The sequence below is a fragment of the Mytilus edulis genome, chromosome 1 (genome assembly GCF_963676685.1).
Source record: "Mytilus edulis chromosome 1, xbMytEdul2.2, whole genome shotgun sequence".
In the NCBI taxonomy this organism is placed as follows: Eukaryota; Metazoa; Mollusca; class Bivalvia; order Mytilida; family Mytilidae; genus Mytilus; species Mytilus edulis.
In genome coordinates this window covers 31662710-31680121 of record NC_092344.1, presented here as the reverse complement: position 1 = coordinate 31680121, position 17412 = coordinate 31662710, and the positions used below count along the sequence as shown (strand labels likewise).

The following is a 17412-nucleotide window of genomic DNA, read 5'->3' as shown; positions in this document are numbered from 1 at the left end:
AATTTGGAAATTAGTATGGCGTTCATTATCACTGGACTAGTATATATTTGTTTAGGGGCCAGCTGAAGGACGCCTCCGGGTGCGGGAATTTCTCGCTACATTGAAGACCTGTTGGTGACCCTCTGCTGTTGTTTTTTATATGGTCGGGTTGTTGTCTCTTTGACACATTCCCCATTTTCATTCTCAATTTTACTTATTTGAAGCAAAAGTGTACATTTTCGCATTTCACTACATAATAATACATAAGTCTAAGGGATAATTATATCAACTAATACGACGAAAGGCATGCGCACGAAGTAGAATTTTCTATATTGTAATTTTGACTACAATTCAAAAGCTATGTATGTCAAAGTATATTTCTAGTGTTGTTGCAAGTGACAGTGTTTTCTTGAGAAAATGTTAAACATTAATTGTTTAATATCAAGATAGTAAATCATGAGTTCATGCAAGATATAAAAAACGAGAGGATTTCGGTTTCTTATCAATTTGGTTTTAATACTGGACGAATTAATCGTTCCTTCAGGTAATATAATAGAAACAACAAAACATAACATGCAAATACCACCAGTTATTCAATTACCAGTTGTATCAAACATAAGTTTTATTTTATTCATAACACTGTTAATATCTTGGAGGATAATTTCCATGTGGTGGTAGATAGTTTGGTTGAGGTGGCGGATACGCTGGTGGTTGATTATACATCGGGCCTCCTGGTTGCGAATACTGACCATACATCATTGGTGGTTGAGCTGGAATGACAAAAATCTTAAAACATATCCATCGTACTACTCATAAGTTGTAGCGGTTCCTGAATGCCTGCCATCTTATTGTTTATTATATTTTTTTTTATTTTTTTTTACAGTTGTTTAATTTAACGTGTCTCTGAACTTAAAAATTCCGTCATTTTGTAAATTGTGCTACGGTTAATATATATTCTTTCATTTTTCAAATTGCTAATGTGCTTTGTCAATATGCCTTTTTATTGTTTCTTGTTACATATTTGTTAGTTTTTATAGGGATTAAGGTTATAACACGATGTTGACTGCTGGACCCCTTTTTGACATTTTACCTTTTGTGTCTATTTGTTTTGTTCACACCTCGTTGTCAACACAAAGGAATTGTATGCAACTTGCATGCAAGTGAGAGGTTTAGCAAGCTATAAAATCAGGTTTTAATACACCTTCTGTGACATAAGAAAATGCTTTCATCCATACAAAGGAAGATTTTAATTTGCAATCACAAAATAGTTTTAAAAGTATGTATGGTTTTTGGCCGAAAACGTATATTGGACGTCCTGCAAACATTTTCACCTTTTATAATGCAAGATGTCGATGTAACATTTGTCATTGTAAACCAAAAATTTAATTTTAGCACTTGAAATTATTTGTAACTGTTCTGCTACTGTTCTCAATAGCAATGGCCAAACAAAATATTGATTTTAAAATTCAATAAAGATGCACAAAACACTAAACATAAAACCTAACACCAAGTAACACGCCTTTCAAAAATTGTGATAGAAATGTATTTGCCGAGGCACAAACAAATGAATAATACTCGTGATGAGAAAAAGTTAAAAGATATGTCGAATGACAAACATACAAAATCTGTCAATCCTATAGCTCCTAAACAAATCATTATACATTATGTTTTTTTGGCTTTGATTTCACAGTGTAGTTTTTTGTATACGACTGTTAACAACCTATGTTTTCATACTTATCAGACATGCAAATCTGTGCACATCTCTCTCCACTTTTTTGCACAAGTATATGCATTTATATTCGAAATCAACCATTCTTTTTATAATATTAAAAATCATGTTTTAACTTCTGTAATTAAGTTTACCTTGTTGTTGTTGTTGTGTGATAACAGTAGTTCCACCAGTGTGTGGAGTGGTATGAATACGTCTCGTCCTAGTTTTCTTCTGTTTACAAATTATAATTATAACAACTATGACAACTATGAAAATGATAGTTCCTACTATCGCACCGGCTATGGAACCACTAAAATAGTTAGTATTAAGTATTAATAAATATTCTATATATAGTATACGGATCATATATATAAACAAAACATACTTATCCAGATGCACTGTTATGTGTCAGTCTTGTACAAAATACAAAAAGGTTATCATTTCTAATTAACATAATTTTATTATCGTCTAAAGTATACATTGGCCTTCTGTCTGATGACGTTAAGCCGTCGCCAACAAGTCTAGAAATCAGCGAAGGATCACAACGACAGTCTCTGTATGAAATATTTTCCACAAATAGTGTGACTATCAGAATATGTACTTAAACTACTTTGGTTTCACCATAAAAAAAAAATATAAAAAAAATATTTAAACGAGAACAGAATACGAAGTTGGCATCTTCTAAGAATACTGATCAGACAATACAGGAGTCTTTGTTTTATATCCACTCCTGTTTACTTGTGTACAAAACAGCCAACAAGTTTATTCATAAATTAAAACGAAATTTAGTATTTTATGGTACAATAAAAAAAGAAAAAAGAAAATTAAACACACCCGCTTGTTGTGTAATCACATTCAGAATCAGAATAGTAATAACTGTAGTAACAGTATTCACCATAAACCTTCACAACTGAAAAATAATATGTATTTTACATTAACATGCATAACCAAAAAAAAAGAACACAATTGTTTTACATTCGACACATATCTGATACCTGAATCTCGTAAGTGAGTCGTATTTAAATTAAAAGCTAGGCATATGGTAGACATCTTATATGAATCTTATACTATGTTAAATTGTTTATTAACGCCATTTATATTTACGATAGTGATTATAAAACCAAGTGATACAAGGTGGACTGAGTTTTTGTTACGAAATTCTTTAATCATTATTTAACAGGTATGTTTATGGACATTTATTTGTCCATGAAATGGGTCTTGGATATTTTAATATCAAACGGTCAAGATTGCAAAAATAGGCAATTATGCAAAAATGCTTTCACTGAGTGTCCGTCTTCTGTATGTGCTCATTTGTTATGGTATTTCTTTCTCAAACCACAAAACCATTTGATATTATCATGCCATTATCATCATTCGTAAAACAATGAAGCCACCGTTTCTGGAAATATAAATATAGGCAGAACAGTCAGAATTGTAGGCTTGTTTATATGGCTTCCGATTTCATTTTGTTACACAAAAGGCATGGAATATAAGGTTTCATATCAGATAAGTATGTGCTTTCGTTTACAAATGGTAGTCCAAAATTACCCTCCTTCAAAACGGTCGACAAACAGAACACGCATATTTTATGTACGCAATACGCATGTATTATTTACCACTGGATGTTAAACAAACAGCATAGTTAGTGGATACTTGTCCTTTTGCCAATTAAACTACATCTTCTACACTACCAAGAATTTACTCACGTTTTTTTTGGTACATTTCTACCCTCGTATAAATCAGTACTGTTCGGCAAGACAGAAAACTTGTAATGTTATACTTTTTGTTTATTAAGTACTGTTTTTGACAGTTCTGTTTCGGTACTGACTTTGACAGTACTGTTTCAGTACTGATTTTGACAGTACTGTTTCAGTACTGATTTTGACAGTACTGTTTCAGTACTGATTTTGACAGTACTGTTTCAGTACTGATTTCGTCAGTACTGTTTCATTATAACACTAATTATATCAGTACTGTATCTGTAGGGAATTTTTCATTACTGTTCAACATATAAACATGTACCTGCTCTTTTGAGTGCATTTATCAATAGATCACTGTGTTCATAACGGAAGATGTCCTCTCTTTAATTACGTAAATGTGCACCTTTTTAAGGTTTATATTTGTTTTTATTTCAGGTAAAATTTAGTTTATTTACCTTTAAATTAGATACAATGTTTACATTTGAATGCATACATTGATGCCTATTTAAAAGGTCTTAGGTTGTTTTGTATATTTGGGGTGAATTAATTGTTCTTTTTGGACACTTACCCCATTTCCATTCATTTTCTATATCGTGACATTTTGTTTTCGTTATGTTTTTTTTTATTTTTCTGATTTTTGTTGTCCTGATTTGGTTTTGCTTTAGTTTCAGCACTTCGATAGCTACTTTAGTTTTTTTTTAATATTCTGGCTTAATGTCATATTTTTTGTCAGAAATGCATCTTGTGTGGTTATTTTATAAGGTTTATGTTTTTAGAAAGATCTTATTAATATTTCTATTTGACAATACCATATTACATGTGTTTGTATCTTGCTTTAATCAAATCAGAACATATTGAACAAGAATTGAACATTGGAACTCGGTATATTAATTTTGAGAAGATGGATGGTTGGATGGATGTTATGTGATCCAGTGGCAAGTTGAGTGCAGGAAGAGGACATGATACTCAGATATAAATACAATGTAATTAACCTATTTTGTACAGAACTAGACCAATAATGCACTGAACTACTCTTTTAACATGTAACATCGGTATACTTACAGTACACAATCAGTACTGAAACATTACCGGCAAAATCAGTACTTAAACATTACTGACGAAATCAGTACTGCAACAGTACTGACGAAATCAGAACTGAATCAGTACTGACGAAATCAGCACTGAAACAGTACTGTCAAAATCAGTACTGAAACAGTACTGTCAAAATCAGTACTGAAACAGTACTGTCAAAATCAGTACTGAAACAGTACTGTCAAAACAGTACTGAATAAACAGAAAGTATAACATTACAAGTTTTCTGTCTTGCCGAACAGTACTGATATATACGAGGGTAGAAATGTACCAAAAAAACGTGAGTAAATTCTTGGTAGTGTATAAAGTTGAATAACAATCAATCAATTCTTAATAATACTATTTTATTATTATTTTCAACAGTCATTAAAGTAGGAGGTTCAGGTAGCTAAAAAAATAAATTTAACCCGATATTTGGTTGGGAAAATTACTGTTTCAAGTCTGAAATATTATAACTCGTTCCGTTAATTAAGAAAATTTGGTTTTATTAGTTGTTATGAATTTCCCCTTTCTAAAATATATTGGAAAGGTCGGATTTTATTTGTTAAATATTCTTCACAGCAAGATTTACTATACTTAATTCAAATAAGATAATTCAAGAATTTCAATTCTACTAAAATTTATGAAGTTAAGATATATATGCTACTCTTAAAGAAGTCTGAAATAATGGCTTACATAAATATGTGGTAAATTCTTGATGATTTTCAATTTTAGGTCTCGAGTAACCATAAAGATTAACAGTAAATTATATAAATACGACCGATGAAAAAGGACAGCTCACATATAAAATATGGAATTGCATTATACATAAACTTTTTTTATCTATGTACATTTCTTGGGTTTGTTATGAATTGCAAAAACAAGATAATGAATAGAATATAGAGAGTAACAGATGATCAACACTTACCACTGAATATTAAATTCAGAAAAGCGGTGTACACAATACGTCGTAGAAGATCCATGATTATTTATCCTGATCACTTTAAACCAAATTTAAATTGCATTTAACTACTGGATATAAACAATGTGTAGTTTTTATCAGATAAATTAGAAATAATTGAATGTAGATAAAATCAGATATCACAAAAGGTTTATAGAACTGTAGTTTTTAAATACATTACCGTATAGAGAGAATACAAGTAGAAACATAATATGTTTAAGTGCATTCATACCGTTAAATTTGCATATATTGCTTAATATATCCCTGATAAATTTCAAAATATTAATGCAAAATATATAAAATGAGGGTACCCAAATTGCACCTATTTTGACATTTTTTTTCACCTACTTTTTTTATGCTCCAGACAAAAGTTTCTATTTTGGATTTAATTCGTAGATGTATCCTTACTTACTATATAGTTACACCGATTTAATTTTGAATTCATTTTTAAGGAATAACAATACAGTAGTTGAAGAGTTGCCACCGACAATTGTAGATTTGACGGTCGCAAATGCAGTTCTACTGGCGACGCGTAGCGGAGACAGTAAAACGGAGATCTGCGACCGTCAAATCAAAATTGACGGTGGCAACTCTTCAACTACAGTACTGTTATTCCGATTCAAATGCATTACAAAAAAAAATAATACGATAAAACTTGGAAAATGTCTAAATTTGACAAATAAAACAATCCTCGAAACTTCATGAACAATTTTGGCTAAAAATCGTCATGGGTAAACGTGACGTCATACAATTGAAAACTTACAAACTGAAGGTTTTTACGTTACCTGTACGCTTCAAATTGGGATAAAATTACATTAAAACGGCGAATTTGAGGAAGGTGTTGTTTTATTTTTGATTATATAGTAGTAATCGATCATTTGTTAATTCAATCATTTCAAAATGGTTATCCCTCCTTAGTTACGCCTGGTCAACTGTGGATTTGACGGCAACTTTTAGCCAATAAAAAAAATTGTTACATACAAATTGCATTAGAATGAGTAATAGAAATACGGGTCTGAATTGATCTCCAAACGATCCATGATTCTGTAATAGGGAGTGCCCAAATTGCATCCATGCATACATTCATATTCTTAAAATTCGTATAACAGATGTTTTGTCTTATTTTTTCAAATATTTAGAACAATTTGACATTAGTCCATGCTTACTATATTTTTTTTTTAGAAATGAATGCCTGTAACATATTCTATTTGCTCATTTTTGAAATATGACCTTTTGTGAATGTCGCATGGCGATGTTTCCGTAGATTTGACTTAACAGTAAATACTTTATCTGTTGAGATATACTGTGAACGTTTTGTTCACATTTAGATATATTTACTTATGCTGAAATACGTGTTTAATGTCAAATCATACAAGTACAGATTGTTTAGTCTCAAACAAAACTTGTAAGATTTCCGCAGCTATTTTTGTTCAGTAGGTGCAATTTGGGTACTCGGTGCAAATTGGGTACTGAGACGTTATATATTTATACATATTGTCGATTGAAGATGGCACACATTTGTATTATTATTCTACTTTTCTAAATTTCTTTTTATAACTAAGACTTGTGTCAGTCCGATAAAAAAAAATTGGAATCCCTAAAATCAATAAGGGAACTGGAAGTTTAAGATTGAGAGAAAAACATCTTGCTGCTCTTCAAAAGGTGCATGTTTCCTATCATCTTTTGTCTGACAATAGAAAGACAATTTACTACTTTCTGTTTAGTAAATACCACTTTCGGTCTCATATGAAAATTATTTCAAAAATATTTGGTAACTATGTATTTTGACTATAATAAAGGAGATTATGAGCTACTTCCGGTTAAAAGGCTTTTCCTGTCTCAAATGACAGGTGTGTATTTTCCTATGTAATAAGTTATAGATATTTCATAGTTTTTGATAGTTTTTCCGTGTATCGTAGCTATTGTTGGAAAGCCACGATATTAACCTCAAGAGGCAAGGTCGAGTGAGGTTGCCTGTGTTTCAACAAAAATATTATGGTAAAATTTACGATACACGAAAAAACTATCTAAAAATATTAAATATCTAGCTTAACCTATTCCAAATTTTACTGTCAAATATTTTTAGAATATATTTCTTGGTTTGCAACCAATAAAATTTGATAAGATACAGTAAACATATTCCCTTAGTTTGGGCCTAACAATCAAACCCTGTCCACTTTCTAGAAATCATGGACTTCTTAAAAGACGTGACCAGTATTCTGAGTTATTATTGCTATACACATATGTACTTTTAATATTACTGAAATCTGTCAATACCTTATGTTTTGGCATTGCATTGATTTTCTGTGCTATGGTCAATTTTGTATTCTTGTCAGGTTTTTTTTATATAGTACTTGGTCTATGGAGTGTTTCTATGTCATTTTGTTTTGGTTTTTTAGTGTAAAGACGTCATTAAGAAAGAGGGACGAAAGATACCAAAGGGACAGTCAAACTCATAATTCTAAAACAAACTGACAACGCCATGGCTAAAAATGAAAAAGACAAACAAACAACAGCACACACGACACAACATAGAAAACTAAAGAATAAACAACACGAACCCCACCAAAAAACTAGGGATGATCTAAGGTGCTCCGGAAGGGTAAGCAGATCCTGCTCCACATGCGGCACCCGTCGTGTTGCTTATGTGATAACAAATCCGGTAAATAGTCTAATTCGGTAGTCACATTCAGGAAAGGGAAGGGAATTGTAGTTACGACGTAAGGAACATATCCGATATCATTTGTGATACGGTTATTCCATAACGGTCAACCAACTCGTGATGGCGTCCGTAAAATTTACGAAGGGATGATTTCAACTTCACCATTTGGAACTCTTGGTTTAATAGCTTCCTTGTGAGCAGCAACCCTTTATCAAGAAAATCATGATAGGAAATGCAGGCACGGGAATATCGTATCAATTGGGAGATATATACCCCGTATGCAGGTGCTGCTGGAATGTTGCTACTTAGAAATGGAAAGTTCACAATTGGAAAGCTGAAATCATCTCTTTTGTCGTAAAGTTTTGTTTTCAACCGACCCTCATTGTCAATTTCTAGATGTAATTCAAGATATGAGGCCGACTTAACTGTATCTGTAGTATCCTTTATCTCTAGCTCGATTGGATAGATGCGTTCCACATAGTCACCAAATTTTGAATTATTTAGTGAAAAAATATCATCTATATAGCGAAAAGTAGAGTTAAAGGATAGTGCTAACTTCTTATCTTTCTTCCTAAGAAGTTCCTGCATGAAGTCAGCCTCATAATAATAAAAAAACAAGTCGGCAAGTAGAGGGGCACAGTTTGTTCCCATTGGAATGCCGACAGTCTGTTGAAAAACACGTCCTCCGAACGTAACAAATATGTTGTCAATCAAGAAATCAAGCATCTTGATAATATCAGTTTCAGAAAATTTTTGTTTGAATCAGAGTGATCCTTTACAAAGTAGGATTTATCCCTCCCTAAGACAAGATACTTGTATCTACGTTGGCCATTCTTTTTTACGAAGCAAAGCAATACCAACTCTTTCAATTTGTCTTTTAGTTGGGAATGTGGAATACTAGTGTATAGAGTCGAAAAGTCAAATGTTTTAATACTGTTACAAGATGAAAGAGAGTTAGATTGTATGTACTCTAAAAGATCTTTTTAATTTTTAAGTATCCACATCTGATTCACGCCCCCTCTAGAATAGGCAGTTTCACATTAACAGTCACAGAAAAGCAATGTAATGCCAAAATATAGGTATTGAGAGATTGCAGTACTCTTAAAAGTACATATGTGTATAGCAATAATAACTTTTACAGTTTTGAATTACTGGTCACTAAATCAATTTCTATACCAATAAAAATGATTTGCAAAGATCTAATTTATCTAGGTTTTCACAGATCGTAATTAAATTTCCGGGCTCGATAAACAACATCAATGTAATATTTTGAATGTGCTATTCCATTTGAAATACCTTTGGAAGCTTGTTCAAAACCAAATGCATCAAATCACAAAATTGTGTATCTACGACTTACATAAATATCAATCTGTATACATCAACCATTTTATGGATTTAGTGAGGCAAATATCGCTCACAATATAACATATCTCATTAAATAATCATGACGTGAATAGCGTTTTTTTTAAATGTTTATGGTAGGTTTGTTGGTTTTTCATCAATATACAGTTGTGAAAACGACCTTGCACACAACATATATAATTGATACTGAATATATGAAATAAGATATTGACATTTTCAACTAAATATTTAATGATATGTATGACAGAAATCTTGACATTTTCATTCGAACTTCTAATGTAAATAAATATTTGAATATTGCAGACCGATACAATGATAAGGTGTTTAATTGAAGATCCATTTTTGATCGAGTCTCAAGTCAGGAAGCTTTGGCCTTTGTTAGTCTTGTATGATTTTCAATTTTAGTTCATTTATATATTTCGGAGTTAAGTATGATGTCCGTTATCCCTGAACTAGTACACATTGTTGTTTAGGGCCAGCTGAAGCACGCCTCTTGGTGCGGGATTTTCTCGCTGTGGTGAAGACTCGTTGGTGACCTTCTGCTGTTTTCTGCTCTTTGGTTGAGTTGTTTTCTTTTTGACACATTCCCCATATCCCTTCTCAATTCTATACCATATTTCTGATAAGCTTAAGACAATCTATTTCAAACAGCCTATTACTTTTACGATATACGGAGAATTTGTTGTTAATCGCTGGGTGCCAATATTCGTTAGTTAAGATGAACCACGAGTTCAAATGATTAACGAAATACAAAATGGCCTCGAGCAAAAGAATCAAATAAAACATATATAAAATTAAATACAATTTGATCTCAATTCAGAAAAATTAGTACTAGAATAATCAATATTTTCAGTGCTTTTGTCTTTTTTACTTTTGATATACTTATTTTACGATGTGTAATTGTACTAAACCGATGGTACCTCATAATCTGAAATATGTTCGACTCTTCGAACTCTATATTTGCCCAAATGTGTATTAAAATTTTATTTATTTTATTGTAGACGCAAAATATATCAAACTCACTATAGGTGTATCAAACATCAGCAAGATAAGCAGCAAATTTTGATTTTTGTTTTAAGTTCATTAAAACCGAAGGTTTTTGATTACAGGAAAATAGGTTTATTTACACTTTATATAGAATTAGTAGTTTATGAATTTAAAACAGTTCTTTTGATTGGAAGTCTGCTTGTTAGACTTGTTATTGATAACTGTTAGTATTTTGGTGGAAAGTTTTCTTGCGGCGGAGGATAGTTTCCTTGAGGCGGCTGATAAGCTGGTGGGTGAGTATACATACTACCACCTGGTTGTGGATACTGACCATACATTATCGGTAGTTGGGCTGAAATGACACAAATATTAAAACATATCATGGGTAAACACATTAGTCATAGTAATATAATTATATTGAAAATTAATTTGTACATTGTAGTTTTATCTATACTTAATAGTTCTTCGCATGAATTGTAGTTGGATAAGGAACCTCAAAAAAAGTTCTCATTCAGGGGATTTTTTGAAAACAGGAAAGGGGTTGATTTGATAAATCGCCAAAGTTATCATATAATACTTAATTTGGTAAACGATATAGAGTTGTACTGTGTTTCCTGTTGATCCATGTAACTTCCTTGAAAAGCTTGCTGTCTTAATGATAATATATTGAATGTTGGTTTTCCCATTGGAGTTTCATTCATAAAGAATCATTATTTGAGTGAGTACTAAGGTGGTTAAAGACACCTGAACAACATTGCCATTACAACTTCTTTTACAAAATTTTCTCATTAAGAAAATGCTTAAAACGCTGAAAAGGGGCTAATGTTTAAATAGCCTACGTTTATATTAAACTTGTCAGTTAAGATTTGTAAGTATGAGAATAAAAGATGTGGTATAATGGCCAATGTCATAACGCTCAACCAGAGACTAAATGCCATAGTGTATACTTATTGACTGGGTGTGAGTGGAATAGTAAGTTTATTGTCCCGAGGAGCAACTATTGTCCTGAGGCGTAGCCGAGTGCAATAGATTTATCCTCGGGACAATAAACTTACTATTCCACGAATATCCAGTCAGTAAGTGTTTTATTATATCCACAAAGACAACAGACATAAATGGCGGGGATAAATCAACTATCGTAATATTAAAAAGAAGAAACCAAACCATAACGTTTACTTCAAACAAATGTTCAAATGCTAAGGCTACGTCTTGCACCGGCGTCAACCCTATACTAGATACAATAGGTAAAACACGACGTCGTTACTCCCGCGTTATTTTTAAAATCCTCCAATCGCTTAGCTGTATTTAAAATTTCGCGAAATTTTATGACGCTTGCGGTCAGATAGTTTCTCCAAGATGTTATAGTTGGAAATTTTTGACCGGTCCAATAGTTCAAAGCTTGTAATTTGCAAAACAATGAAAATATTGTTTACTTATTTTATATAGAAAATGATAACTGAAGTATAATAAAATGTAATTATTGCCTCTGGACGTGAAGCGAACGGCAAACAACCAAGTTCTCTTTTTATAATGTCTCAATGTGATATTTTACCTTGTAAACTGTATTGAAAATTTTAGCACATGGCTTTTTTTTAATTGTTCTTGATACAGAACAAACAAAAACATTTTATTATAAAATTCAAGTGAAACGCAGAACACGACGATAAGAATTGATAAAACGAAATGTGGAATTATGAACAAACTTCCAATCTTATCTAAATCAGATCGTAAGTTTTCAAATTCGGAATGTTTTACTGTTGTCATTTTGTTTTTTACTCATTGTTGTATAGAGATATATATCTGTTAACTTCGATATTATTATTTTTCTTGGAGAGAATGTCTCATTGTCAATTATACCACATCTGCTTATTTTCATATTATATTTCGTAAACAAATTGTTGCATCTTTGTTTTGGTTTTTGCCTTTGATCACATACTAGAACTCTGTAATTACTAGTCTTAACAATATTAAGTGATTTCATTTTTTTTTGTAAACAAGAATATGTATCGAAACCAGCAGTAAACCCGATTGTTCTTTCATATTAATTGAAATCAAGTTATATTTTCGCTGTCATTGAGATTACCTTGTTGTTGCTGTTGTTGTGCGATAACAGCAGTTCCGACAGAGTGTGGGGTATGAATAGTTGTCACCTTTGTTCTGTTATGGTTTTCACACACAGCAATGATAACAACAATGATGACTATAAAAATTATAGTCCCTACTACCGCTCCGGCTATGGAACCACTGAAAAGATAAATATAAAGTATCAATGAATATGTCTATAGAAGAACAATACGGGAATAAGATATATAAACAACTTATACTGATCCATATGAAGAATTGTTTATGCAAGAGGTTTTGCTAGCCACAACCAGGTTCAACCCACAATTTTTTTCTTAAAATGTCCTGTACCAAGTCAGGAATACGACAGTTGTTATCTAATGGTTTGTTTTTATGTATGTTATTTGTTATTTGTTTTTGTTGCACTTCAGTGTTCTGTTGTTTCGTTGTTATCCTCCTATAGTTGATGTGTTTACCTCGGTTTTGGTTTGTAATCCGTATGTGTTTTCTCTAAATCCATTTGTTACTTTTTAACAGCTATATACTATGTAGCCTTTTTAATGGCCGACTTATTAGTCTATTCCAAAGAACGTTATATTTATTTCTTATGAATTTAATTATAATAAAGTCAGGAAATATACATGTAATTTGATAAAATGTATGATTTCTTAAAATCAGCAAAACGCAGGAACAAAACAACTTACTCGTAGACAAGAAATGCAAAAGACAGTGTAAATCTTTATTGGAATCACTTTTTAAAATTGCATGGATTTCAGATTTTGTTTAAATCAATAAAAAAACAAGTACAGAAAAAAGATTCACATATTTATTGTGTATTGACCACACAATTCAGAAACCGCCATTATGCTTGTCGAACAATCGTACAACCTAGACAAATATTAATGCTACCATTTCAGACATTATGAGCAACTTTAGAACTGTATGATTTCAACTTCGCCATTTAGAATTCTTGGTTTAAAGCTTCCTTATGACCCGCTATCAAGGAAATCATGATAAGAAATACCAGCCCGGAAATATCATATCAATTGAAAATATATATACTCCGTATGAAGGCGGTGCTAAAATGTTGCTACATAAAAATGGAAAATTCACAATTGGAAAGATGGAATCTCCTCTTTTGTCGTAAAGTTTTCAACCGACCCTCATAGTAAATTCCTAGATGTAAATTAAGATATGAGACGGACTTAACAGTATCTGATGTATCCTTTATCCTTTCTTGTTAGATTAGATAAATGCGTTCAACATCGTCATTAGATTTTAAATTATTTAGTGAGAGAACATCATCTACATAGCAGAAGGTAACGTTTTATGATACCTTTCTTTTTCACAAGAATTTTCTGTATGCCTCATAAGAATAAAGGATAAAGGCGACAAGAAGAGGGGCACAGCAGGCTTTCATGGGAATGCCTTGTCGACAATTTTGCATCTTGTCACGGATAAATGCTATTATTGATGACTCTTGTGTAGACGAAATGCGCGTCTGGCGTAACAAAAGATAAGCCTGGTACCTTTGATAAATATTGACATGGACATTTCAGTAAATTCCTGTAGAATAAAACATCTAACCGGTATATGAAAAGTTTAAATAGTCATTTAGACGATGAAATGTTACTTACTAATTTCCTGTACTATCACATTCATATTATGTATAAAAATATGTGTAGGAATAGACGTAGTAGCAGTATTCACCATAAACTCCCAAAACTGAAAAATATCAAATCTTTATCTATGTCAGATTGGCAGCTATTGAAGTACGCAAAAAATATTATTTTAGTTTATTCACAATTCAATATATATATTCTGATCTTTAGTTGGGTTGTTGTTAATTTGACATTCTCACATGTAAGTTATTAGTTATTAAGGTAATTGACAAACGTTCGGGGTAACATCTGATCAAAACTTACTGTTGAATACTAAATTCAGAAAAACAGAATGCAAAACACGGCAAAACAGATCCATGAATTTGTTTTCTAATCAACTTTAAATTAAGCAAACTTATATATCATTCAACAGGAAATGAATAAATAGAATGTGTTTGGTAAGTGACTCGAAAATATTTGAGAATAGTACATAATTTCAGGTATACACCAGGATGTCATAAAAGTTAATTAACTAATCTACATTGATCATACCTTTCAATAACATATGACCAATTAGCTGAAAGACCCCCTCGATAATTACTTTAAAAAACTTTGGTGAGAAAATGTCTTCATAGATAGAAACATTAGTTCTTGAAGAATTTCTTCTCGTTCTGAAAATGTATGGAAATTCTGCCGTTTTATATTAAGCAAATAAGAAGTAAGATATATATAACTTCCGTAAGAGAAACCTTATAAAATATGTTCATTAAATGGCGTATTTATTACAATTATAAGTGGAATAACATACCACACAGCTTATAAAATATAATAAAAACAATGCATGATTTAAACAAGACCGTTAGGAGACTAACAAAAATGCAAAACAAACATAATAGTTTGCAATGTATTTAAACTATTGCATATATATATTCCTATAAAAAAGAAGATGTGATATGATTGCCAATGAGACAACGGTCCACAAGAGACCAAAATTATATTGTGTTTATGTTATAAATTACTTCTTCAGGGTAAGTGGTAGACGTTCGGTGTAAAAGCTGATAAATACTTACTGCTGATTAATAAATTCAGAAGAGCAGAATGCAAAACACAGCGTAGAAGATCCATGGATTTTTTCTCTAGTCAACTTTTAAAGTATAAAAAACTTATTTTACTTTTTACTTCATGATATGAAAAAATAGACCGTTATGTTATCAGGTAAATCGAAAATATTCATAAGTGCAGAACGCAAAACACGGCGTAGAAGATTTATTAGTATTTTCTCGAATCACTTTTAAATTAAATATATATATATATATATATTACACTTTACTTCAGGATGTAAAAAAATTGACTGGTTTTGTCATTTAATTCAAAAATATTTGAGCAAAGTAGATAATATCATATATTACATCAGGATGTCATTAAATTTAATTGGATACCCTTCATTAATCGTTCTTTTCAAAAACATATGATCCTATCGCTAGAAGACCATCCCCCCTTTTTTTGTTTTTGTTCTTCCGAAATTATTGATATGTATCACTCTGCAACATTGTCCGACCCTACGCAAGGTGTACTTAATTTTGATGATTTGTTTTTAAACTTATGCTTCCTATTTGATATCATTATGTAAACAATCACAAAAAAAAAGATATAGTTTCAGTGAATGAATTTTCATTGAATCTTTAAAAACTGCTTAATATTTCACACGAAAAATCAATTGATAAAGATACATTTATAGTTTTGCGGTTAAAACAATGCAAAAAAATCGAATTATAACTTTTTACTTTTGGAAGATAAGACAATTCTTTTTAAATCTCGGACTTTATTCAGACTGAGATTTGTATATTCGTATATTTTGTATATCTTCGTCAAGCTTAAAAAATAGATATTTCAAAATAGGGAAACAAATTTCATCTCAATACAACGTTGTACTGCTTGAAACTTAAGTGTAGTATTTAACAAACTTTATTTATTAGTTGTATTCGACTTTGAGCTGGCTTTCAATAACCCGAGTACTCTAATATCGATATTTTGTATCTATAATTGTTTTATGTAAGTTGGGGTGTATGTAAATAGTCCCAATCTTTTTAGTAAAGCCATTTAGAATGAATTTTTTACAGTTTTTCTTATTTTCCGCTGTAACACCACTGTTGGAAGTTAAGGGGGCTTACAAACATGTTTATTCCGGCTTCCCCACCACAATCAATATGCTTGTCAAATTTAAGAGCTTGAACTTGTTTAATTGTTTAAATGATTTTATGTTGGGGCTCTTAGTGCTACATGTAGTTATAAGGTATGGTTTTTTTTAATTGTAAGAGGACGTACGGTAAACCTCTGTGAAAGTACTTGTATTCATTGGGAACTTACTTTCGTGGTTTCCGTTGGTGGTATTACCCATGTATTTCACGGTCGTCCGGAATATAACAACTGTTTTCCAAACCTAGATCATCAAAGATCTCAATTTAGATTTTCACTACATCTACCGGGACATAATATCTATACAGGATATAGAACATCAATAACGCGTTTAACCTGTAAATATATACGTATATATTTTCAGACAGATTTTACAAGTTTAATCCTTAAAAACTGTGTGACTTTCAATCCTTTATTTTTAATATAAAATTACAATGTCAGAATTCTGATGATGATGTAGAATGACGAAGTGTTCATTGTATCTACTTATAACTTTTGGTACGACAAGACAAACTCATACTGGGCTTGCTTTTTATATGTTAAAAATTAATTCTAATTTTAATATTACATTAGTAGCTTTTTTAATATATCTATAACAGAACGACTTCCTCTGCATCAATTTTTACCTATATCTCGAATTTGACATACAAGATACCAGAATCAATGAAAAACGAAAGATTTTAATTTTAAGATTATCAACTTCTTCTATCTTAGTAGCAATACAACAACTTCACATGCATATGGGATATACATTTACCAACTTATTCGGTATTCAAGAGCCTACAGCAACTACTCAAATTTTGTAAAAACGTTGCCAGAGTCGTAGCAGAACGTTGATGAACCAGTGGTATGTCAAAGAACGTCTCGTCCTTTTTCTAAAACAGTTAATTGGAAGGTACCAAGACCTTGTTGATAAATATCCCGTTTCAACTTCACAAATAATACATGATGGTTTTGCGGTATATAGGGTGCTGACGTCGTTGTTTATCATCTTAATAATGTGTTATAGTATTCTTGTATTTGTCTTTATGAATACTACTTGAAGTGTTTAGTTTGTTCTTTTGGTAGTATCCATTAGACGGGGCTCTGTACTTATACACCCTGTTATTGTTTTATGATAA

General features: G+C 31.4%; 1 protein-coding gene across 1 annotated transcript; it reads right to left on the bottom strand.

Annotated features, from left to right (window-relative positions):
- Positions 1-576: 576 nt before the first annotated feature.
- LOC139511255 (uncharacterized) lies at positions 577-13014 on the bottom strand. Its single transcript, XM_071297897.1, has 5 exons — positions 12971-13014; positions 12517-12677; positions 2525-2600; positions 1843-2000; positions 577-749 (listed from the first exon to the last, which is right to left on the bottom strand). Exons 1-5 carry the CDS (start codon positions 13012-13014, stop codon positions 622-624), a joined length of 567 nt encoding a protein of 188 aa, XP_071153998.1. The 3' UTR covers positions 577-621.
- Between the last annotated feature and the right edge of the window lie 4398 nt (positions 13015-17412).